Below are 17,586 nucleotides of genomic sequence, written 5' to 3'. Positions count from 1 at the left end.
CCCCGCTCCCGCTCCCGCCGCCCTTTATAAAGCGGCTCCGCCCGCCCCCCACCCCCCCTCACCCCCGCCCCTTCCCCTCCCAACCCCCCCTTCTCGGCGGGCTGGCCCGGCCCGGCCCCGCTCCCACTCCTGACACGAGTTGGCCGCGCTCAGCCCCGACGGCAGCGGGGAGCGATCCGCCCCGCAGAGGAGGAGCAGGAGGCGAGCGTGGGCCCCGCGGCCCTGCCGGACCCCGCAAGGAAAAAACAAACCATATATCTAAATATACACAAAGATATAATTGTTTTTGGTTTTTTTTTTTTTTTTTTTTACAGCTGCTGTGCTTCCTGCTTGCTTCCCTAAAAAAACAAACCAAACCAAAACAAAAAAACAAAGCCAGAGGTAATCGAGGCCAAGCGATGGGGCACAGGGCAGAGAGGTGCTGCCAGCACCTTGAACCCCAGCAAGGAGATGGGGTCTGCACCCCTGGGAACATAGGGGAACCCCCAGAACTGGGTGTATGGTCCCATGTCCCTGGAGATGGCTCCTGTATTCCCAGAGCTGGGTGCCCAGGTACACATCCCTGGAGCTGGGTGCCACATTCCTGGAGCTGGGTGCCACATTCCTGGAGCTGGGTGCCACATTCCTGGATGCCATATTAGAACTGGGTGCCTGGTTCCGTGTCCCCAGAGCTGGGTGCTGGCCGTGCACCCATGGAGTTGGGTGCTGCAATGGTGGCTCCATGGACATGGCCATCACCCTGAGCACCACAGCCCAAGCTGAGCCCTGCAGGGGACCTGGCAGGGCTGGTGACCATGTGGCAGCACCACCAGTGCCCATGGGTCAGCACCTTGGGACTCCTGGTAACCACCAGCCCGAGCAGGAAGCATTGGCCCATTAAATTCTTCACATTCTTTGGCTTCCCCAAGTTTGTTTTCTGACCAAGTGGCATCCAACTCACAACCTCCTGACCTGCTCACCTGGGTGAGCTCTGCTCCCTTCCCTGTGCCCTCCCTGGGTCTGGATGTGCCATCTTGATGCCATTTCCATGCCACTGTCCCCAACCCCCCGGCCGGATGGGCCCCAGGGCCTCCCAACACGTGTCCAGATGGGTGCAGACCCTGCTTGGGAGGTGGGTTGGGTTGTGGGCACCCAAACCACCCCTGAGCACCCACAGTGTGTGGATTCGGCTCCTTGTGGATCCCGCTGGGGCCTGGAGGGATTCACTGGTGGAAATAAAATGTTGCTGAGCCACGAGGACCTGCAGGAACATCACCCGGGCTGTGAGACCTCGGGGCAGGGAAATCACCCCCTGCAAACCCCCCCCCCCCCCCCCGAATACATCCCCCCTACCCAGCAGGGATCCATCCAGGAAAGGGTGGTGCTCAGCACCCACACCAACCACCTCGCTCCCGGCACCCACCACACCGCAGCCCGGCTGAGAATGGAGGTTCTGGAAATAAATGGGCCCCGGGAACGGCACCCCAGAGCCCTGCCTCATGCAGCCGAATCCGGCCCTGAGTGGTCCCGCTCCATTTCTCCCGGCTCCGTAATGTGCTGCGGGCTCATTATGGGCTGGCTGCTCCACCTCCGAGCTCGGCCATTAGCACAGGGCCACGCCGCGGGGCAGGGGGTGGTGGCACGGGTGGCTCCGGAGCCCCGTGGCTGTCCCCAAATGGAGGGAGCAGTGCTGGGAATGGGGGCTGCGGGGACCGGGTGGCAGTGGCAGCGTCCCTCGAGGGTCCCCACGGCCACCGCCGGGCTTGGCAGATGGAGAGATGGGAACCTGAACCTCACCAGCTCCAAACGTGCCACGGAAAGCAGATAAGCAGAAGGGCGACCACTAGCCCAAAAGCTAGCCCGGGGCCAACACCATTTCAGGCGCTGCTTGCCCTGCTCTCCCTCTACTCAGGGTCCTAAGAAAGGGTGACCACTAGCCCAAGGGCTTGCTGTAACCCACACGCTTTTAGGTGTTTTGCCTCAGTCCTAAGGGGGGGTGACCACAAGCCCAAGGGCTAGCTGTGGCCTGCGCCATTTTAGGTGTTTTGCCCCAGTCCTCTGGGGGGTGACCACTAGCCCAAGGGCTACCACCATCTCCCACGCTACTCCCCCCGCTCTCCCCTTGCTCAGGGTGCCCCCCACGCATCTCCAAGAGGGTTTGACCCCCACTGCCCCCCCCCTCCAGCCCCCTCCTGCAGGAGGGCAATAAAGCAACACGTCCCCTTTAAGAACCCAGTGGCGCCAATTCCGCCCCACGTGACCCCCGCCCCCCGGTGGGCGGAGCCTGCGAGCGCGCGGGTTCCCGCCAAGCGCGGAGGCTTTGGCGGGCGCGGGCAGCGGCTCACACGTGTCGGACCGACGGTACCGGGACCCCTTAACCGGGACCCCTTAACCGGGACCAGGACCGCGATCGGAACCATCCTCCGGGCCCGCCCGCCTCCGCCATGGCCCAGCTTCGCCTCACCGACTTTTTCGGCCTCACCAAAGCGGCTCCCGGAGCCCCGGACAAGCGCGGCGGCTCCCGGCTCAAAGCCGCCCCTGCCACTCCTCCGGTGCTGCGGGAGGCAGAGAAAGAGGGGGTCCCGGTGGGGCTCATCTCCCACCTCCCCCCGCTGCCCCCCTCCCCGCGCACCCCGGCCGGCAGAGGCTCCCCGGGAGTGCGGTTGTTGGCGGGGAGGAAGCGGAGCCGCCGGGAGATGGAAGAGGAATCGCCGAGCGCGACCCGGTGCGGGGAACCCAGCAGGAAATCGGCACGGAAGAGGCTGGAGCTGCCGCGGGATGCAGGGCAGGGGATGCCGGGCGCGGTATGGAGCTGCCGGGGGTGGGGGGGCGGGGGAAGAACCGTAAAAGCGGGGTACAGTCTCCTAAGCAGCCCCCCCAGACCCTTGACCATCCTCAGGCTTTGGCCTCCCTTCTGATACAGACGCATCCCCCTCCCCTGTTTCCCTCCCCTAGTGTAGGGCCCCCCCAGGGGTTCCCCCCCCCTCTCCTGATGCAGAAACACTCCCTGAGGGCTTGACGCCCTCCCCTACTGCAGATTGCCCCAGCCCCCCTGTAATGCACCCCCCCTCTAACTTCCTCTGCTCTCTTACAGACCACCAGCCCTTCATCTCCAGCCACTGCTTGTCCCCAAACGTCACCCTCGCAAGAGGGGGGCACCTCCTGCCCCCCGAACCGGAGCCAGGACGGGGCGACACAGCCCAGGACAGCCCCCCAGGGGACAACTCGGCGCTTGCAGCGGGTATGGGACAGAACCTGGCTTTCTGCTCTGACCTTTCTGTGTCTCTTGCCACTGTGTGCCCCTCCCCTGACCCTCTGCCCCCCTCCTCCCCCCAGGAGGACCTGGCTGGGCTTCGGAGCCGCCTGCAGAAGGTGAAGGTGCTGGGACATCGTGGGGACAAGCTGCCACCCATCCCCTCTGGGGCCAGCACCGACCTGCAGGACCGTCTGGAGAGGGTTCGGCAACTGAAGCTGCAGATCCAGGAGAGGAAATCAGGAGCCACACCGGGAGCACGACCCTCTGAGGACACCGGGGTGGCAGCTCCTGTGGCAGAGGCTGGGTGAGGAGCTGCTCTGGGGGGAAATCGGGGTGTCCTGGTGACTGCTGCAGCCCTGCTGTGCTGCTTGGCCTCGCAGGGATCTTCCCATCCCCATCGGGGGGGTCTGGAGCTCTGGCTGGCCCTGTTGCATGTAAAGGATGTTAAAGAGATACTAGGAAAAAAGTTCTTTACAGAGGGAGTGATCAGGCATTGGAATGGGCTGCCCAGGGAGGGGGTGGATTCTCCATCCCTGGAGGTTTTTAAGAAGAAACTGAATGTGGCACTGAGTGCCATGGGCTGGGAACCACGGGGGGAATGGATCAGGAGTTGGATCTGATGATCCCAGAGGTCCTTTCCAACCTAAATGATTCTGTGTGAAAGGGGATTCTCTGAGTGTGGTCTGAGCTACTCTGATTGTTGTGAGTATTGGGGCACCCATGTCTCCAGGTCACAGAGGGTGGGTGGTGTGACCCGGGTACAGGCACAAATGGCTCAGAGAAGGGTTTGGGGATGGGGGAAGAAGAGGGGTCTCCCCAAAATGGGGTGGGCACACAGCTCCTAGGCTCTGAGCTTGGGGGAGTTGCCATTGGGACCCCTGTCCTGTGCCCAGTTGCACACATGGGGCCACCCCAGTGCTGGTGGCCCCTGGGGACCCTGACCCCTCTCCTGTCCCAGCAGCAAGAAGCCCCCCGCATACCAGCGGTTCCACACCCTCGCCCAGGACCTGCCCCCGGGGCTCTCCCTGCCCTACAAGTTCAAGGTGCTGGCAGAGATGTTCCGGAGCATGGACACCATCTCTGGGATGCTCTTCAACCGTGCTGAGACCATCACCTTCGCCAAGGTGAAGCGGGGGGTGCAGGACATGATGCACAGGTGAGCTGGCAGCAGTGGGTGGGCTGGTTGGGGTTTTTTTGGGGGGGTGTGTGTATATCCCAGCTGAAGCTGATGCCCTGGGGGTTCCCACCTTCTCTGTGTGGTGTTGCAGGCAGTTTGAGGAGCGGCACGTGGGGCAGATCAAGGCCGTGTATCCCACCTCCTACAGGCTGCGCCAGGAGAAGAACGTCCCCACCTTTGGTGGGAAGAAGTCTGAGTATCAGCTCACCCTGGAGCCAGTGGTGGGGGAAGGTGTGTAGGGCTTGGGGGGGGAGGTCCCGAGAGCTGGGGTCCTCTGTCCCAGTTGGGATCCCTCAGGGATGCTCTCGGGATGTGGAGTCATCCTCTGGTGCACAAGGACCTGAGCGTGCTGGAGGTAGAAAACAGTCTTGGGCCAAGCAGGGGGATAACAGGGCAGTGTTTCTGGCTCACCCCTACGGTGGGGTCTGATCCTGCTTTTCCCGAGGCTCAGGTCCCTTTGTGGTGCTGCTGCTGGTGACACTTGTGTCTCCTTGCAGAGGAGAAGGTGGGTGGCCGCCCACACTTGTCAGCCTCACGCTTGCTGGAGCGCAGGAGGGAGTTCCACCGCAACCTGGTGAACATCGTCAAGCAGCACCACAAGGTGAGCGTCCCCCTCCCAGCACCTTCCTCTTCTGGGCTCTGGCATTGCTCTGGTCTCTCTCTAGAGTGGGTGGAAGGCATGGACTGGCATCCAGGCTGAAGGACATGGCTGGTTCTTGTGGGATGCTCTTGGCAGGCAGGTGTGGGCAGGAAGGACGGCAGCTGGAATCTCTCCTGGCACCAAGTTTCCTCCAAACCAGTTGCCAAGCTGTGTCAGGAGAGCAGGGCAATGGTTGGCTCCCCTGTTCCTGGCCCAAAGGTGCCGTGACTCAGCTCTTGCCCCTCTCCAGGCATTCCTGGCTGCCCTCAACCCTCCCATGGTGGTGCCAGAGGAGAAGCTGACCCGCTGGCATCCCCGCTTCAACGTGGACGAGGTGCCAGACATCACCCCGGCGGAGCTGCCACAGCCACCCCAGGAGGAGAGGCTCACCACGGCCCAGGAGGTGCTGAGCACAGCTCGGGGGATGCTGCCCCCCAAGGTGAGCGTGGATCAGGCTCTGTCTGCAGCTGGTAAACCTCAAACCTGCTGTTTGTTGGGCGGCTGTTACTGGGTAGGGGGCGGGAAAGGTTGTTTCGGGGCTGCAGGGCTTGAAGAACCGTAAGGTGGAGGTGGGTGAGGAGGCAAGGATGGCTGTTAGCACTGGAGGCTGTGGGGTAGGACTGGGTTTGGGCTGGAAGAGCCACCAGCACTGATGTGAGGTCTGGGAGAGGGGTTGAAGCAGCCCAAGCTCCCCTTGGTGCAGGCAGGGATGGGTTGGACACGCTGGGTTTGGAGGGGAAACTTCTTGCTCTCCAGCCTGAGCTGCTCCCAGCTGTAACCCAACTCCTCCTCCTCCTTCCACATGAGCAGATGGAAAAAGCTCTTGCCAACCTGGCCTTAAGAACTGCTGAAGCCGATGCAGGGGAACCAGTGGTTTCCAAAGCCCCATCCCCTGCCAGCACCTCCAGAGCTCTCAAAGGGGTGTCCCAGGCCCTGCTCGAGAGGGTGAGTAATTCTCTCCTGGCTGTAACGCTGGTGGGGAAGGGGGAGGAGGGGACCTGCTCGTGTCTCACCTTCATCTCCTGCTTCCCAAGGTCCGGGCGAAGGAGAGGCAGAAGCTGGAGGCTCTGCTGACCCGGGATGCAGGGCAGGAGGAGCGGGTGGCCATGCTGGGGAGGCTGCCAGCCATGGCCCGTGTCCTGCGTGGGGTCTTCGTGGCCGAGAAGAAACCGGCGCTGAGCATGGAGGTGGCTTGTGCCCGCATGGCTGAGAGCTACAACACCCAGATGCCTCCTGGTAGGAAAGCCCAAGGGATGTGGGAGGGCTTTTCCGGGAAGGAAAGGGCTGTGGAGCTGAGCTCTGAGCTGGGGGGATTTTTTTTTTTTTTTTTTTTGCAGGTGAGATGGAGAAACATCTGCGCCTCTTTGCGGAGCTGCTGCCCGACTGGGTGGGGATCCACAGCATCAGGACAGACACCTATGTCAAGCTGGACAAGGGGAAGGACCTCAGCATCATCACTGAGAGGCTCACCAAGGCCCTGAAGGAGGCTGAAGCCCTCTGAGATCCCAAGGGTTGAGGCTTCCTCTGTGCAATCTTTAGATGTAGCAAATCCCGACTGTGCTCTGGGGACTGGTGTGGGCTGGTGGGAGATTGCAAAACACCTTCATTAACAATCTCACTAATTTATAACTACCAGGTACCTGCAGACTGTAGCTTCTCTAACATTCAAGCTGGAGGCAGGCAGTCCTGGGGTGACAAGGAAAGTGGTGAACAGCTTGTCACCTCTTCTTGGCTTTGCTGGTTTCTCCTGAAGGTTTGCTGCTGCTGCTGCTGCTGCTGCTGGCAGGTTTTCTCCGGAAGGTTTGGTGCAGGAAGATTTCTCCTGAAGGTTTGGTGCCAGGAGGTTTCTTCTGGTGCACCCTGGTGTGGGGTTGGAGGCATGACAAGAGGGTGAGAGGCAGGAAGGAGTGTGAGAAAAAGCCACATATCGATGTTTTATGGAGTTCTGGGGCCTTTGTTCTGTTTTTAAGGGAAGGAAAACGCATCTCCAGAGTTGGCTGGAAACATCTACAAGGACTTGTCAAAACATATTGGTATTAAATGTTTTAAATATAGCTGACTCCTGTTAACCCAGCACTCTTCCTCCAGGAGCACCGTGGTTCTCCATGGCAATTGGCGCCGGCAGGGAAGGGCTGGGTCCTCATCCAGCTCCTGGAGAAGGACTGGCTGGAAAAAGTGAGCGTGGGTTTGCAGGGAGCTGAAAGCAGCTTTTGTAAATAGGGGCTGCAGAGCAGCTCCCAGCAGGACAGGAGCAGGAGCAGGAGCAGGGCTTGCAGGGTGGTGGGCACAAGGGGGGCTTTTTTTTTTTTTTCCAAAGGAAAATCCAGGTCGCTTGGAAAAGAGGGACAAAGAGGGTGTTGATGGCTGTGGAGGTGGCAGCCAGGGCTGGTGCCAAGGTCAGGTCAGTGCCTGCCATAGGATGGGTGGTGTGGGTGCTGCTCTGCCAGACACATGGGGCTGGTTTTGGTGTGGGGCATCGAGGACACGGGTGGAAAGGTGACTCCTGTGACTCCTGCAGCCCTCTGGGGGGGACACTGCACCAGCCCAGGGAAGCTTCCCCACCTGCAGTGCTGTTGTGTGAGGCTGCAGCATGGCAGAACCCCAAAGAGCTGCCCCACTGAGCAGGCAAGCCCTCCTCATCCTCTTCATCCTCCACCAGGCCCTTCCCCTGCCCAGTTGGCCAGCAGTGCTGGCAGGAGGTAGCCCTGTGCCCAGGGAGGAGGCTTTAAACTCAGCCCAGAGGGATGCACGGGGCTGGGCTCTGGGTACACCTTGGGCTCTTGGCCATGCTCAGAGGACCTCAGTGCAGGGGAGAGGAGCAAGTTTCCAAAGGAGGTGTCCTCCAGAAGAATGGGTTTCCAAAGGAGGTGTCCTGAGGAGATGCTCTTGGCAGCCTGGCAGGCACACACACACCCCCCAGGAGAGCTCCCATCCTGGTGCTTGGGTCAAACCCCTTTTCTCCTGCCTGGCAGCCTCCCTTCCCAGCCTTGTCTCCACGAGAAATGACTTCAACAGTTCCTTGCAGCCCCCCCAGCCTGAAGCCACCGTCCCCGTGTTCCCTGATATCATCCCTTGGCCCTTTGCACAGCCAGCTCTGGCACCAGCAGGGCTTAAGCTCATTTCCACAGCACACAGCTGCTTTCCACGGCTCTTTGGGGTGGAACTGATTTTTTTTTTTTTTTTCCCCCTTCTTTACCTCACAGCAGGGACCTTCTGCCAAGCCAGAGTGGGAGGCACTGCCTCCCTTGGCTCTGGGCAGGAGCTGGCTGCAAAAATAAGTGCCCTGGGGCAGTCTGTTTTTCCCCAGGGGAATGGTGTTCCTCAGAGCAAGCTTGAGCAGCCACTGAAGTGGCTCTTCAGCAAACGGTGATAAAAATAGCTGTAATTACCCCTAAAAGTCTGAAGGGGAGGGTGTGTGGTGTCCCCACATGTGCTGGATGGGGATGGGGAGCTGGGGGGTGTTTCCACAGCAACCCAGTAGGACCAGTGTGGGTCCTGAGGTTGATGCCATCCTGGACAAAAGATACCTGAATGGTCTGTCCTGGGGTAAGCATCTTCCTTCCAGGTGTTTTGGGGGGGGGGACACAAAGGGGAGCTGACACCACAGCCTCACTCTCCCCTGCCAACCTGGGCTTGGAGGAGGACATCAGGAAGGGGATTAACAGCTCCAGGTACTGCAAGAACAGCTCTGAGACAGTTCAGAAAAAATAAAAAGCATTTATTCCACCAGTGAGGTCAGCCCCTGCTAGGCCAGGGACATCAAAGTTCTGGCACCCTGGGTTTTAGCTCCTCCTGTGATCCAACCAAACCACACTTTAGGGAGCACCTCCAAACCACAGCATCATCCATCACAAGACCTGAGTGAGACTGAGGGAGCTTGGCTGCAAGTGGAGCACCTTATCTGCCCTTATCTGACACCAGACATCCCAACCAGAAAGGGCTCCAGCCCAGAGTTGTCTTTTCCATCTCCTCATGTCCCAAGAAGGGCAGGCACCCAACTCTCCTTAGCAAGCACTGCATCTACAAAAGAGCAACCTAGTTCTGTGAGCAACAGCAGAGAGCAACCAGCCCCTCCTCTGAGGTCAGAGCCAGAGGGATTTTACCCCTCAATCACTCTGTGCCCATCACCTGTGATTCTTTGGCAAAGTATTAATGGGTTCCTAGGAGGCTTCCCAAAGGGAATGCTGGGTCCCCAAAGCTTTCAATCCTCCCCTGCCTCAGCAGCAGTTTTTTCACTTTGGTCTCCTAAAAAAATTCAGTGAAGCTGCACCTTGGTTTCCATCTCCCCCCAAAACAATGAGGCTGTTCCTTCTTGCCAAAAAGATAAACTGCAAAGAACCCAAAAGACCCTTACACTCAGAGCACCTTAATCTGCGGCTTGGAAAAAAAAATAGGATTTAGGATTGTAAAGCATCTGTCCAGGATCAAAACTGCCCCTTCCTCACCCTGCCCACCCCCTCCTGACATTTCAAGTCACTGAACAAAACCCAAACCCATGCACAGCTCACGGGGTGCATCCCTTGCTCCCAGCTCCTCCTCACTCATACTGCAGCAGGGAGTGGAATGGGATGGATTTGAGCTTTTCTGAGCCCTTCAGGAGCTTTAACTCAATGACCACCAGGCACTCCAGGACTTCAGCCTTCAGCCTCTTCAGCAGCTCACAGGCTGCACACATGGTACCTGCAGGGGACAGAGGGGGAGCAGAAACACTGTCACAGCTGCTCCTGCTGTCACCTCCACACACACATTAGGGGGTTACACGTGCTCCAAGCCCCTCTGCTCCTCTCACCTCCAGTTGCAAGCAAATCATCCACAATAACCACTTTTTGTCCCGGTTCCACGGCGTCGCTCTGGATTTCAAGTTCAGCCTGCAGGGTGGGAGGAGTGGAAAGAGCAGCTGCATTTGAGTCTTGCCTTGCACAGAGGAACACTCCACAAACTGCCCAGCACATGATGGAATGCAGACAAGTCTTCCAAGAGATCAACCTTAACACTCAGCACCTAGAAACCCCCCGGAAAACCAGTGCTCCAGCTACAGGGGAGGAAATACACAGTGGGGTAGGTGACTGCTGGGCCAGGCTGGCACGTCAAGGTCCTGGACATCCATCAAGTGAGTTATGGTCATGTCATGAAACCTTATCCCAAAGCAGCTCTCCAGTGAGGAAAATCACCTCTAATGCTGTGGGCTGGAGCTCTCTGCCTTGACAGCCCGGCCAAGGCAGATCCAAACCCTCCCAGGCACGTCCTGCATCGGATGAACCCGTCCCATGCAGGGGTTGGCCCAAACAATCCTCATAAATAACCACCTCGTGGTGGTTCCTGGTTGATGTTAGTCACCAGCACTAGGGTGCTATGAAGCTTCCAACCTCTGCTCTTAACCAGAGAGGCTGGAGGGGGGGTTACAAGGTGAGGACCCCGTTTTGAAGCCATGCACTAAAGGAGGTGACTTCCAGCACTTGCTGCCAGAGTGGGAAACACATCCCAGGTTCATGCCCCTGAATTCAAGCCAGAGAAAGCAATTCAGCACCATGTTTTTTTCACCAGCACCCTCCAAAATAAAATAATAAATCCCAGGGTGGCTCAGCAACCCCAACCATGGGTCCCTGGTGGGGGAGGGAGCTGCTGTGCTGGGGTGAAGCAAAACCCAGGCTGGAGACCCCCTGGCTGGTTTTATCACCCCATCCCCTCACTGACCCCCTGCCCCCTGTGACCCTGCACCAACCAGCCTGGAAACCCTCTTCTCCTCCCCAGGCTTTACCTTGCCATACTCCAGGGTGTAGGAGACTGACTCGGTGGGACCGGGAAGTTTCCCCTTTTTCCGGATGGGCACAAATCCAACCCCAAGTCTCTGAGCCAAGGGGGGGCCTATGAGGAAGCCCCGAGAGTCCAGGCCTGGGGAGGGGGGGGGAGAAAACAGCACAAATACTCAAAACAGAGACATTCCACTGGGGGTGGGAGCTTGCCATGCTACCCTGGGTTTATCCTCCCCTGTTCAGGGTCGAGGGGGTCTCCAGAATCAATTTGCTCTTTGAGTGGTTTCCCTGGGTTGCACCCACCCCCCCCCTCCTGCCCTGCCTCTGCCGTGCTGCTGATGGGCTTCAGGGCACCCCATCCATCCCCCATCAGCCCATTTTGCCTCCTCTTTCCCTCCTTCTTCTTAGAGATAAGCTGAGCCAAGCCCTGCTATCAGCTTGGCCATGCAGCCAGAGACTTTGCACCTCCAGGGACAGACTTCACTTATCACCAGGCACTTGGGACAAGGTTTGCTCCTCCAGCTTTGGGCTACTGCCCAGCCCAAGCAGTGCCTTCCATTCCCAGCCTCTCTCACAGGTGTGTTGCAAGGCTTTATCACCACAAAGGCTGTTTCTGGGGGGTTGAAAAGCCCTTTGAGAAGAAAAAGGGGCTGGGACAGGGGACTGTGTGAAACCTCACAGGCACACCAGGCTTTCAGTACTCCCTAAATGATTCTTTTTTTTTTTTTTTTTGTCATGATGAAAGCAGTGAGTTACAAAATTGGTACTGAAGTCTCACCAGATGGAGTCTGTTACATCCAAAACCAGTATTTCAGGAAACCACAGGAGGAGGTTCAGGGTATAACCTGTCTGTGGTGTTGCTGCACAGGAGAGGTTAATATTTGGGTGATTATAATGTCCAAGGGCTACAGTATTTGGTGCCCCATTAGCAAAGGAGTCTCCCCATGCTTCCCACCCTGGCAGCCTGAGCCCAGGGTGCCCTGACCTGGCCTTCGGGATGCTTCCCACCGAGACTCACCAGCAATTAAGTCGATTTTGGGGAAAGATGCCCTCAAATGATCTTCCAGAAGATCAATCAAAGCCCTGAAAGCCGCAGGATCCTTCAGCAAGGGACTGATATCGCTGTAAAGAAAAGGGGGAGCAGTTAAGGTACCTCGAGGTGGTGGGGCTGGTCCAGCTTCCCACCGAGCTCCTCATCCCGAGGGATGCGGCTCCTGCCTGGAGCCGCGGAACGGGCAGGGGGGTGGATGGGGAGGTCCCGGCCCGGCCCCTGCTCCATCCCCGGCTCCATGCCCATCCCTGCCCCTACCGGAACAGCACCCCGGGCACCGGGAAGTCAGGGAAGGACCGGACCCGCTCTCGGACCCGCCGCAGCTTTTCCTGGCTCATGGCGGACCCGCTTTGCGCAGCCGCCGGGAGGGCGGGGTTGGGACCGCCCCCGAACCGCCCGGGAACCCGGTACTGCTGCTCCGGTACCGAGTCCTGCTGACCTGCGGCATGGGGCTTCGGCACTCCGGTCCATTGGGGTCTGGTACCACGGGCATCGTCCTCCCGGGTCATCGGGGTCTGGTACCCTGGAACCCCGAGGCTCCTGGTGCATGGAGCTCTGGGATCCTGGGACACAAAACCCCGAGGTTCCTGGTGCATGGAGCTCTGGGATCCTGGGACACTGATCCCTGACTTCTCCGGTGCATGGAAGTTTGGGATCCTGGGACACAAAGCCCCGAGGCTCCTGGTGCATGGAGCTCTGGTACCCCGGAGCCCCCGGTGCACGGATCTCTGGAACCTGGGACACTGATCCCTGACTTCCCTGGTGCATGGAGCTCTGGGATCCTGGGGCACCTCCTGGGGTGCATGGAGCTCGGGTACCCCAGCACAGAGAGCCCTGATCTCCCCAGCTGGAGCATGGAGCCCTGGTCCCCCCGATGCACAGCACCCCAGCACCCAAACCCCAGCAGTGCAGAGTGCTCTGTACCCCAGTCCCCACCCTACAGAGCCCCTCTGGCACCTGCAGCATGCAGAGCTCTATTTCCCCAGTGCCTGGAGCCTGGGGACCCCACTCTGCCTCAGCCAGCTCCAGAAAGGAGCCCCGTGCCCAGGGGTTACACTGGGCAAGTGCCCAAACCCCTTCACCCCTGCCCAGTGCCTTGCATAGATAACAAGCTTCTCAGGACTAAACTATTTCCCATTTTTCTGCCCCCTGTCACCTCTTGTGAACCCTTGGGATGGGATCTGGTGTTGGTTGAAGCCGTTGGTTTGGATTACACCCTGGGGGATGATAACACCTCCGGGCTGAGCATCCCCAGCAGCTCTTGGTGTCACCCATGTGTATGGCAGGTCAGGGCACCCTTCCACAGCTCCTATCTCCCATCTCCTGAGGGCTGGAATGAGCAGAGATGGAGAGCTGGCTGAGCACAGAGCTCCTCTTCCATTGGACCTGGTCCCAAGGTGCCTGGGTACAACCCGTTGCAGCATGCAACACCCCTGTGCTGCTGGGAGCTGCTATGGGAAGAGCTTGAGCCCCACACCCTCCAGACAGCCCCTGGGACCTGTGTCCCAGGAGTGTGCCAGCAGCTCTCCAGGTACTCTGCAGTGATTTGGTGTGGGTCCTGTGGGCTGCAGCAGCCTGGGAATGACCACAGAGCTGCTTTCACCTTACCCGTGGTGGACCCAGTTGCTACCAACAGTCCCGTGGGTCCTCCCTGGCTCCAAGAAGTGGCTCTGGCACAGGAGGAGCAGCTGATCCCTCCAGCTGAGCCACAGGAGGCTCACGTGTACAGCACGACTTGCAAGACACCCAAATGTCCCCTCATCCCAGCACCCCACACGTCCCCTGTCATTGCAGAGTTCCCAGCGCTTGGTGCAAACCCTGGGGAATCGTTTGCTGCACAATGAATACCTTCAGCTGCTCTATTTTCTTCCTAATTCATCTCTGGACAGCAGAAGACACCTGTTTAATGGATGTTTGCCTGAGGTGCCAGCAGAGAATGAGCCAAAGGCCAGTGCCAAGGCTGCTCCTTTCTGGTTAAGCTCCCCGTTGCCAGAGCCAGCCCGTGGAGGAGGTCAGAGTGTCTCCTTTCACAACCATTCCTTTACAGGCTAAGATTTTCCCTGAAATCAGATTATCTCTTTGACACCAGAAAAATCCCCTCCAGCAGATGTTCCAGTGAAGCAAACAGGAGGAAGCACGTGGCCCTCCACTGGAACAGGGGCTTTGCAGCACCCTCTCTCCCTCAGATGAGCTGGAAGGGTTTTTCTCTTGTAACCTTCCCAGCCAGGATATTGGACAAGGAGCTATTCCAGCAACTCCTCTGCTTCCTGGCGGATGGAAGCAATGGAATTTATTTGCCAACCCACGGAAATAAGCAGGATCTGGGAAAAAGCTTTTCTGCAGCCTGCAAACATCAGGCATCCCCGGAGGATCTGAAGACCTGGGGTATTCATCACACTCTTCTTGTCTGTGACCCTCTCACACAGCCACCACCCTTTCCAGCAGAAGGCACCAGTGCATTTTTCTCCAGCCTAGGCCACAGAGCAAAGGCCACAGAGCCCTTGTTCCAGCCAACCCCAGACAAAGCAGCCTCACCAGGATGAGGTGCTGGGGCTTCCACCATCCCTTCACCCCCGGGGGGATCTCTTCTTCTTCCACTGAGCCTCTCAGACACCACCAGTTCTGCCAGGAAGAACAGCACAAAGGTTACAGCAGATCAGACTTCCAGTGATTCAGCTGCCAGAAACCATGCCCCGTGCCAGCTCATGTTTAAAAACCAACAGCTCTCAGGTCTCTGTCAGATCTTCACCTCATTAATCCTCCATTTCAAGGGATGTGAATTGCACCTACCAGTACAGACTGGTTTTTTAACATCCACAGTAAATTAGTTTTCCCTGTGACTGTTCAACCTTTCAACCAGCAGTACTGACTCCTACTGCAATTTCCATCTGAAAAGAACTTTCCTAGGACCAATTTCCAAATGTGATGTCAAAGGGCTCTGGAATATCAGCAGGGAGGTGCTGCAACATCCGCTTGTAGCTCCCAGAGATCTGGGGTTGTCCTGTGCCTGGCAGAGGGACCAGCACCTCGGATCTGGACCCCAGAGGGTTCTGTACCAAGGGGGGACATTGGCTTGGCCTCCTGTTTGGACACAGAGGTCCTCAGTGATATAAAAGTGCTGTGAGGTCCTGAGATGAGAGATGTTATTAGCCAGGGAACACAGAAACTGGGGGTATAAAAGCTGGAGGGCAAACTCTAAGCAGCTTAAGCAGGCAATTTGAAGGGCTCTGCTGAGTGTGGAAGTTTCTGTTCCGTGAAGGATTTCAGAAACTTCAGTGTGAAGGGGAACAAAATGCTCAGAAATTTCAACACCCCCCACGAGGGGAAAGGAGAACCAAAGTCTCCCTTCAAATCGCCTGGAATGTTGCGTTTCGATTGCAGCTTCAGAAACACATGCACTTTAAACCCATTCAAAAACCTAAAAAAAAACCAACCCCACAACCCACAATAAAAATAAAAATTTAAAGCATCTTATTTCAACAGCAGAAAAATGCAGTTTCCCAGCCAGCTTCCTGGGCTCCAAACTGAATAAAGAGGGAGTTTTGTCCCCCCGTGCAAAAGGTGAAAGCACCAGGAGCCAGCTCTGCCCCCCCCCAGCATCCCTGTTTGCAGGGAAATGAACCCAGCACCTTCTGCAGGCTGGATCAGGCCCTTGGAGAAGACACAACCCCCTCTCTCAGGCCAGCCTGGCCCAGCCAGGAGAGGATTTGGAGCCAGCTCCACAACTAATGGATTTGGCACGCGTTCCCAGCTGAAGGGCTGCTCAGCCCCTTGCAGATGGGACTGTGGTACCAACCTCTGTGTCACCCAGAAGGGTATTAAGTGACTCCAGGAGGGGAAAAAAAAAAAAAAAAGGGCATAGAAAATGACATGCCAGCTGCCAGATTGGCTCTCTTACAGAGCTGGGTGGCAGGGGTTTTTTACGCTCCTGAGAGACCACAGGCTCTTGGCTAGGGATCCACCTTTATTCAGGCTTTCTATAATCCCAACCAGGCTTTGAGCAACAACAAAACCCTAAACGGTGGAAAATGATATAAAGAAAACAGGCAAATAAATGGAGTCTATTCTAGGTTCTTAAAACAACCAGTTTCCAAAAGGAGAAAAGACCCTAAAATGCGATTTTAAGTTCTTCTTCCCTTACAACTGTTTTTAAAAACTAAGTTTAAGGGGCACTGCTGTGTTGCCTTCTGATAACACCAAAACCTCGCCTCAAATGCTATCAGAAAGCAAAAGTCTATTTCCAAGTGTTACAACTGTTAATAGAAATGGAAAAAACAAACCACTCCAAGTGCAAAACAGTTATTTGGACACTGAACAAGCAGAGTGAGCCTTGACTGTGCAGTTTGCAAAGTTTCCCAGTGCTGAGGACAAAAATAAGGCACCCGGGGAGAAATTTCTTTTCTAGCCACGCTGAATTGGCTGCTGGCAACTCTGCAGACAGTAAAACCACTTCCCAGCACGACCATCCCCTCCACAGCCCCAGCTCAAACCCTTCTCACCTTCACAAGATCTCCCTCCAGCTGCTGAAAGGATTTTGTGCCGTGACTTCAGAGACATCCTGGTTGGGATAAAGCCTTCTCCAGCTTGGGGAGATCCTCTTCTTGTCTTGTAGGTGAACCCAGGAGGCTTTGGGAGGCTGCCCCCACTTTTGGGTTGAGTTGGTGGGTACCAAGGAGCCCCAGCATCCACGTGGCAGCCAGCATCCCGAGTCCAACAGCCTCCTTCTCGGGGATATTCATCCCAGTTCCATTACTAAAAGCTGACTGGCATCCTCAGCACTGGCCTGGAAACTCTGTCCCCAGGCCCCACGTTGGGTTTTATCATCAAACAAATGGGTAGCACTCGCTCTCCTTCCCAACTTGCCCATTTCCACTTAGGAATCTGTGTTCCTGGGCTCCCCTTTTCACAGGCAGAGCCGTGTTATCTCATCCCTGCACTCAGGGGCAGTTTGCAGAGCATTAAACCTTGGCTCTAAGTGTTCGGAATTGATCTGCTGGTTTCCGATGCCAGTGTTTGGATCCCCAAATTGTTGGTCCCCAGGGACTAATTTGCCACCGAAATAATCCATTTTTTCGCTGCAGGATTTGAAAGCCAGGCTCCATTTTTTTCAGCCACGGACTGGAAATGCAGTAGGGATTCTTTCCATGATTATTAGTTACATCAATTTCAGCAGCTCCCCTGCACGGAGGGCTGGCTGATAACACAACCTCGGGGGCACAGCAGGGAGGCTCCAGAGGCTCAGCTAATTGGAAATTAAAGGCAAGGAAGAAATTCCTTGGACTCTCAGCCCGAGCAGATATTGAGCTTTTAGCAGATATATTTAAACATAAAGAAAGGAGCATCACATAGAAGCGGTGCTGGACACACACCAGCTCTCCTTCACCTCTTATGTCTTGCAGAAAGGAAAGGAAACCTCCACCCAAGCAGCTCTGCCACTGCAGGTCTGGCAAAGCCAACGCCTTGGCACATCCCCAAACTGGGACCAGCTTCTCCTCAGAGGCTCAGGAGAACCCCCAAAGGCTGCTGTGTGACTCTGCTGCTGGTTTTGAGGTGCCCCAGAGCAGGTTGGCATCTCCCCAGCCCTCCTGCTGGACACAGCTCCAGACCCCCCACAGCCCTGGTCCCCACACCAGCCTGGACTCAGGCACTTCAGGTGTTAAAAATTAAACAGGGAAACCAAACCAAGTTATTTTAAACCCGAGTCAGCCCCAGGATCTTGGAGCTGGGTCT

The 17,586-nt window shown here is 57.0% G+C and overlaps 2 protein-coding genes across 3 annotated transcripts; one reads left to right on the top strand and one right to left on the bottom strand.

The window, feature by feature from the left end:
• The first annotated feature begins 2,205 nt into the window (after positions 1 to 2,205).
• CDT1 (chromatin licensing and DNA replication factor 1) lies at positions 2,206 to 6,553 on the top strand. 2 transcript variants are annotated; one of them, XM_071756516.1, is made up of 10 exons: positions 2,206 to 2,783; positions 3,074 to 3,220; positions 3,316 to 3,539; positions 4,197 to 4,391; positions 4,504 to 4,643; positions 4,910 to 5,013; positions 5,303 to 5,491; positions 5,863 to 5,997; positions 6,087 to 6,288; positions 6,390 to 6,553. In XM_071756516.1, exons 1-10 carry the CDS (start codon positions 2,424 to 2,426, stop codon positions 6,551 to 6,553), a joined length of 1,860 nt encoding a protein of 619 aa, XP_071612617.1. In that variant the 5' UTR covers positions 2,206 to 2,423. The 2 variants fall into 2 exon arrangements, with proteins under 2 accessions (XP_071612617.1, XP_071612616.1); XM_071756515.1 differs by having other exon boundaries at positions 4,194 to 4,391.
• Positions 6,554 to 8,754: 2,201 nt separating this feature from the next.
• On the bottom strand, positions 8,755 to 12,238 carry APRT (adenine phosphoribosyltransferase). Its single transcript, XM_071756532.1, has 5 exons — positions 12,115 to 12,238; positions 11,824 to 11,927; positions 10,811 to 10,944; positions 9,842 to 9,920; positions 8,755 to 9,732 (listed from the first exon to the last, which is right to left on the bottom strand). Exons 1-5 carry the CDS (start codon positions 12,192 to 12,194, stop codon positions 9,590 to 9,592), a joined length of 540 nt encoding a protein of 179 aa, XP_071612633.1. The 5' UTR covers positions 12,195 to 12,238; the 3' UTR covers positions 8,755 to 9,589.
• Between the last annotated feature and the right edge of the window lie 5,348 nt (positions 12,239 to 17,586).

This window comes from Heliangelus exortis, chromosome 13 (assembly GCF_036169615.1).
Source record: "Heliangelus exortis chromosome 13, bHelExo1.hap1, whole genome shotgun sequence".
NCBI lineage: Eukaryota > Metazoa > Chordata > Aves > Apodiformes > Trochilidae > Heliangelus > Heliangelus exortis.
Note: the sequence above shows the minus strand (reverse complement) of the source record. Positions and strands in the feature narration are given on the sequence as shown.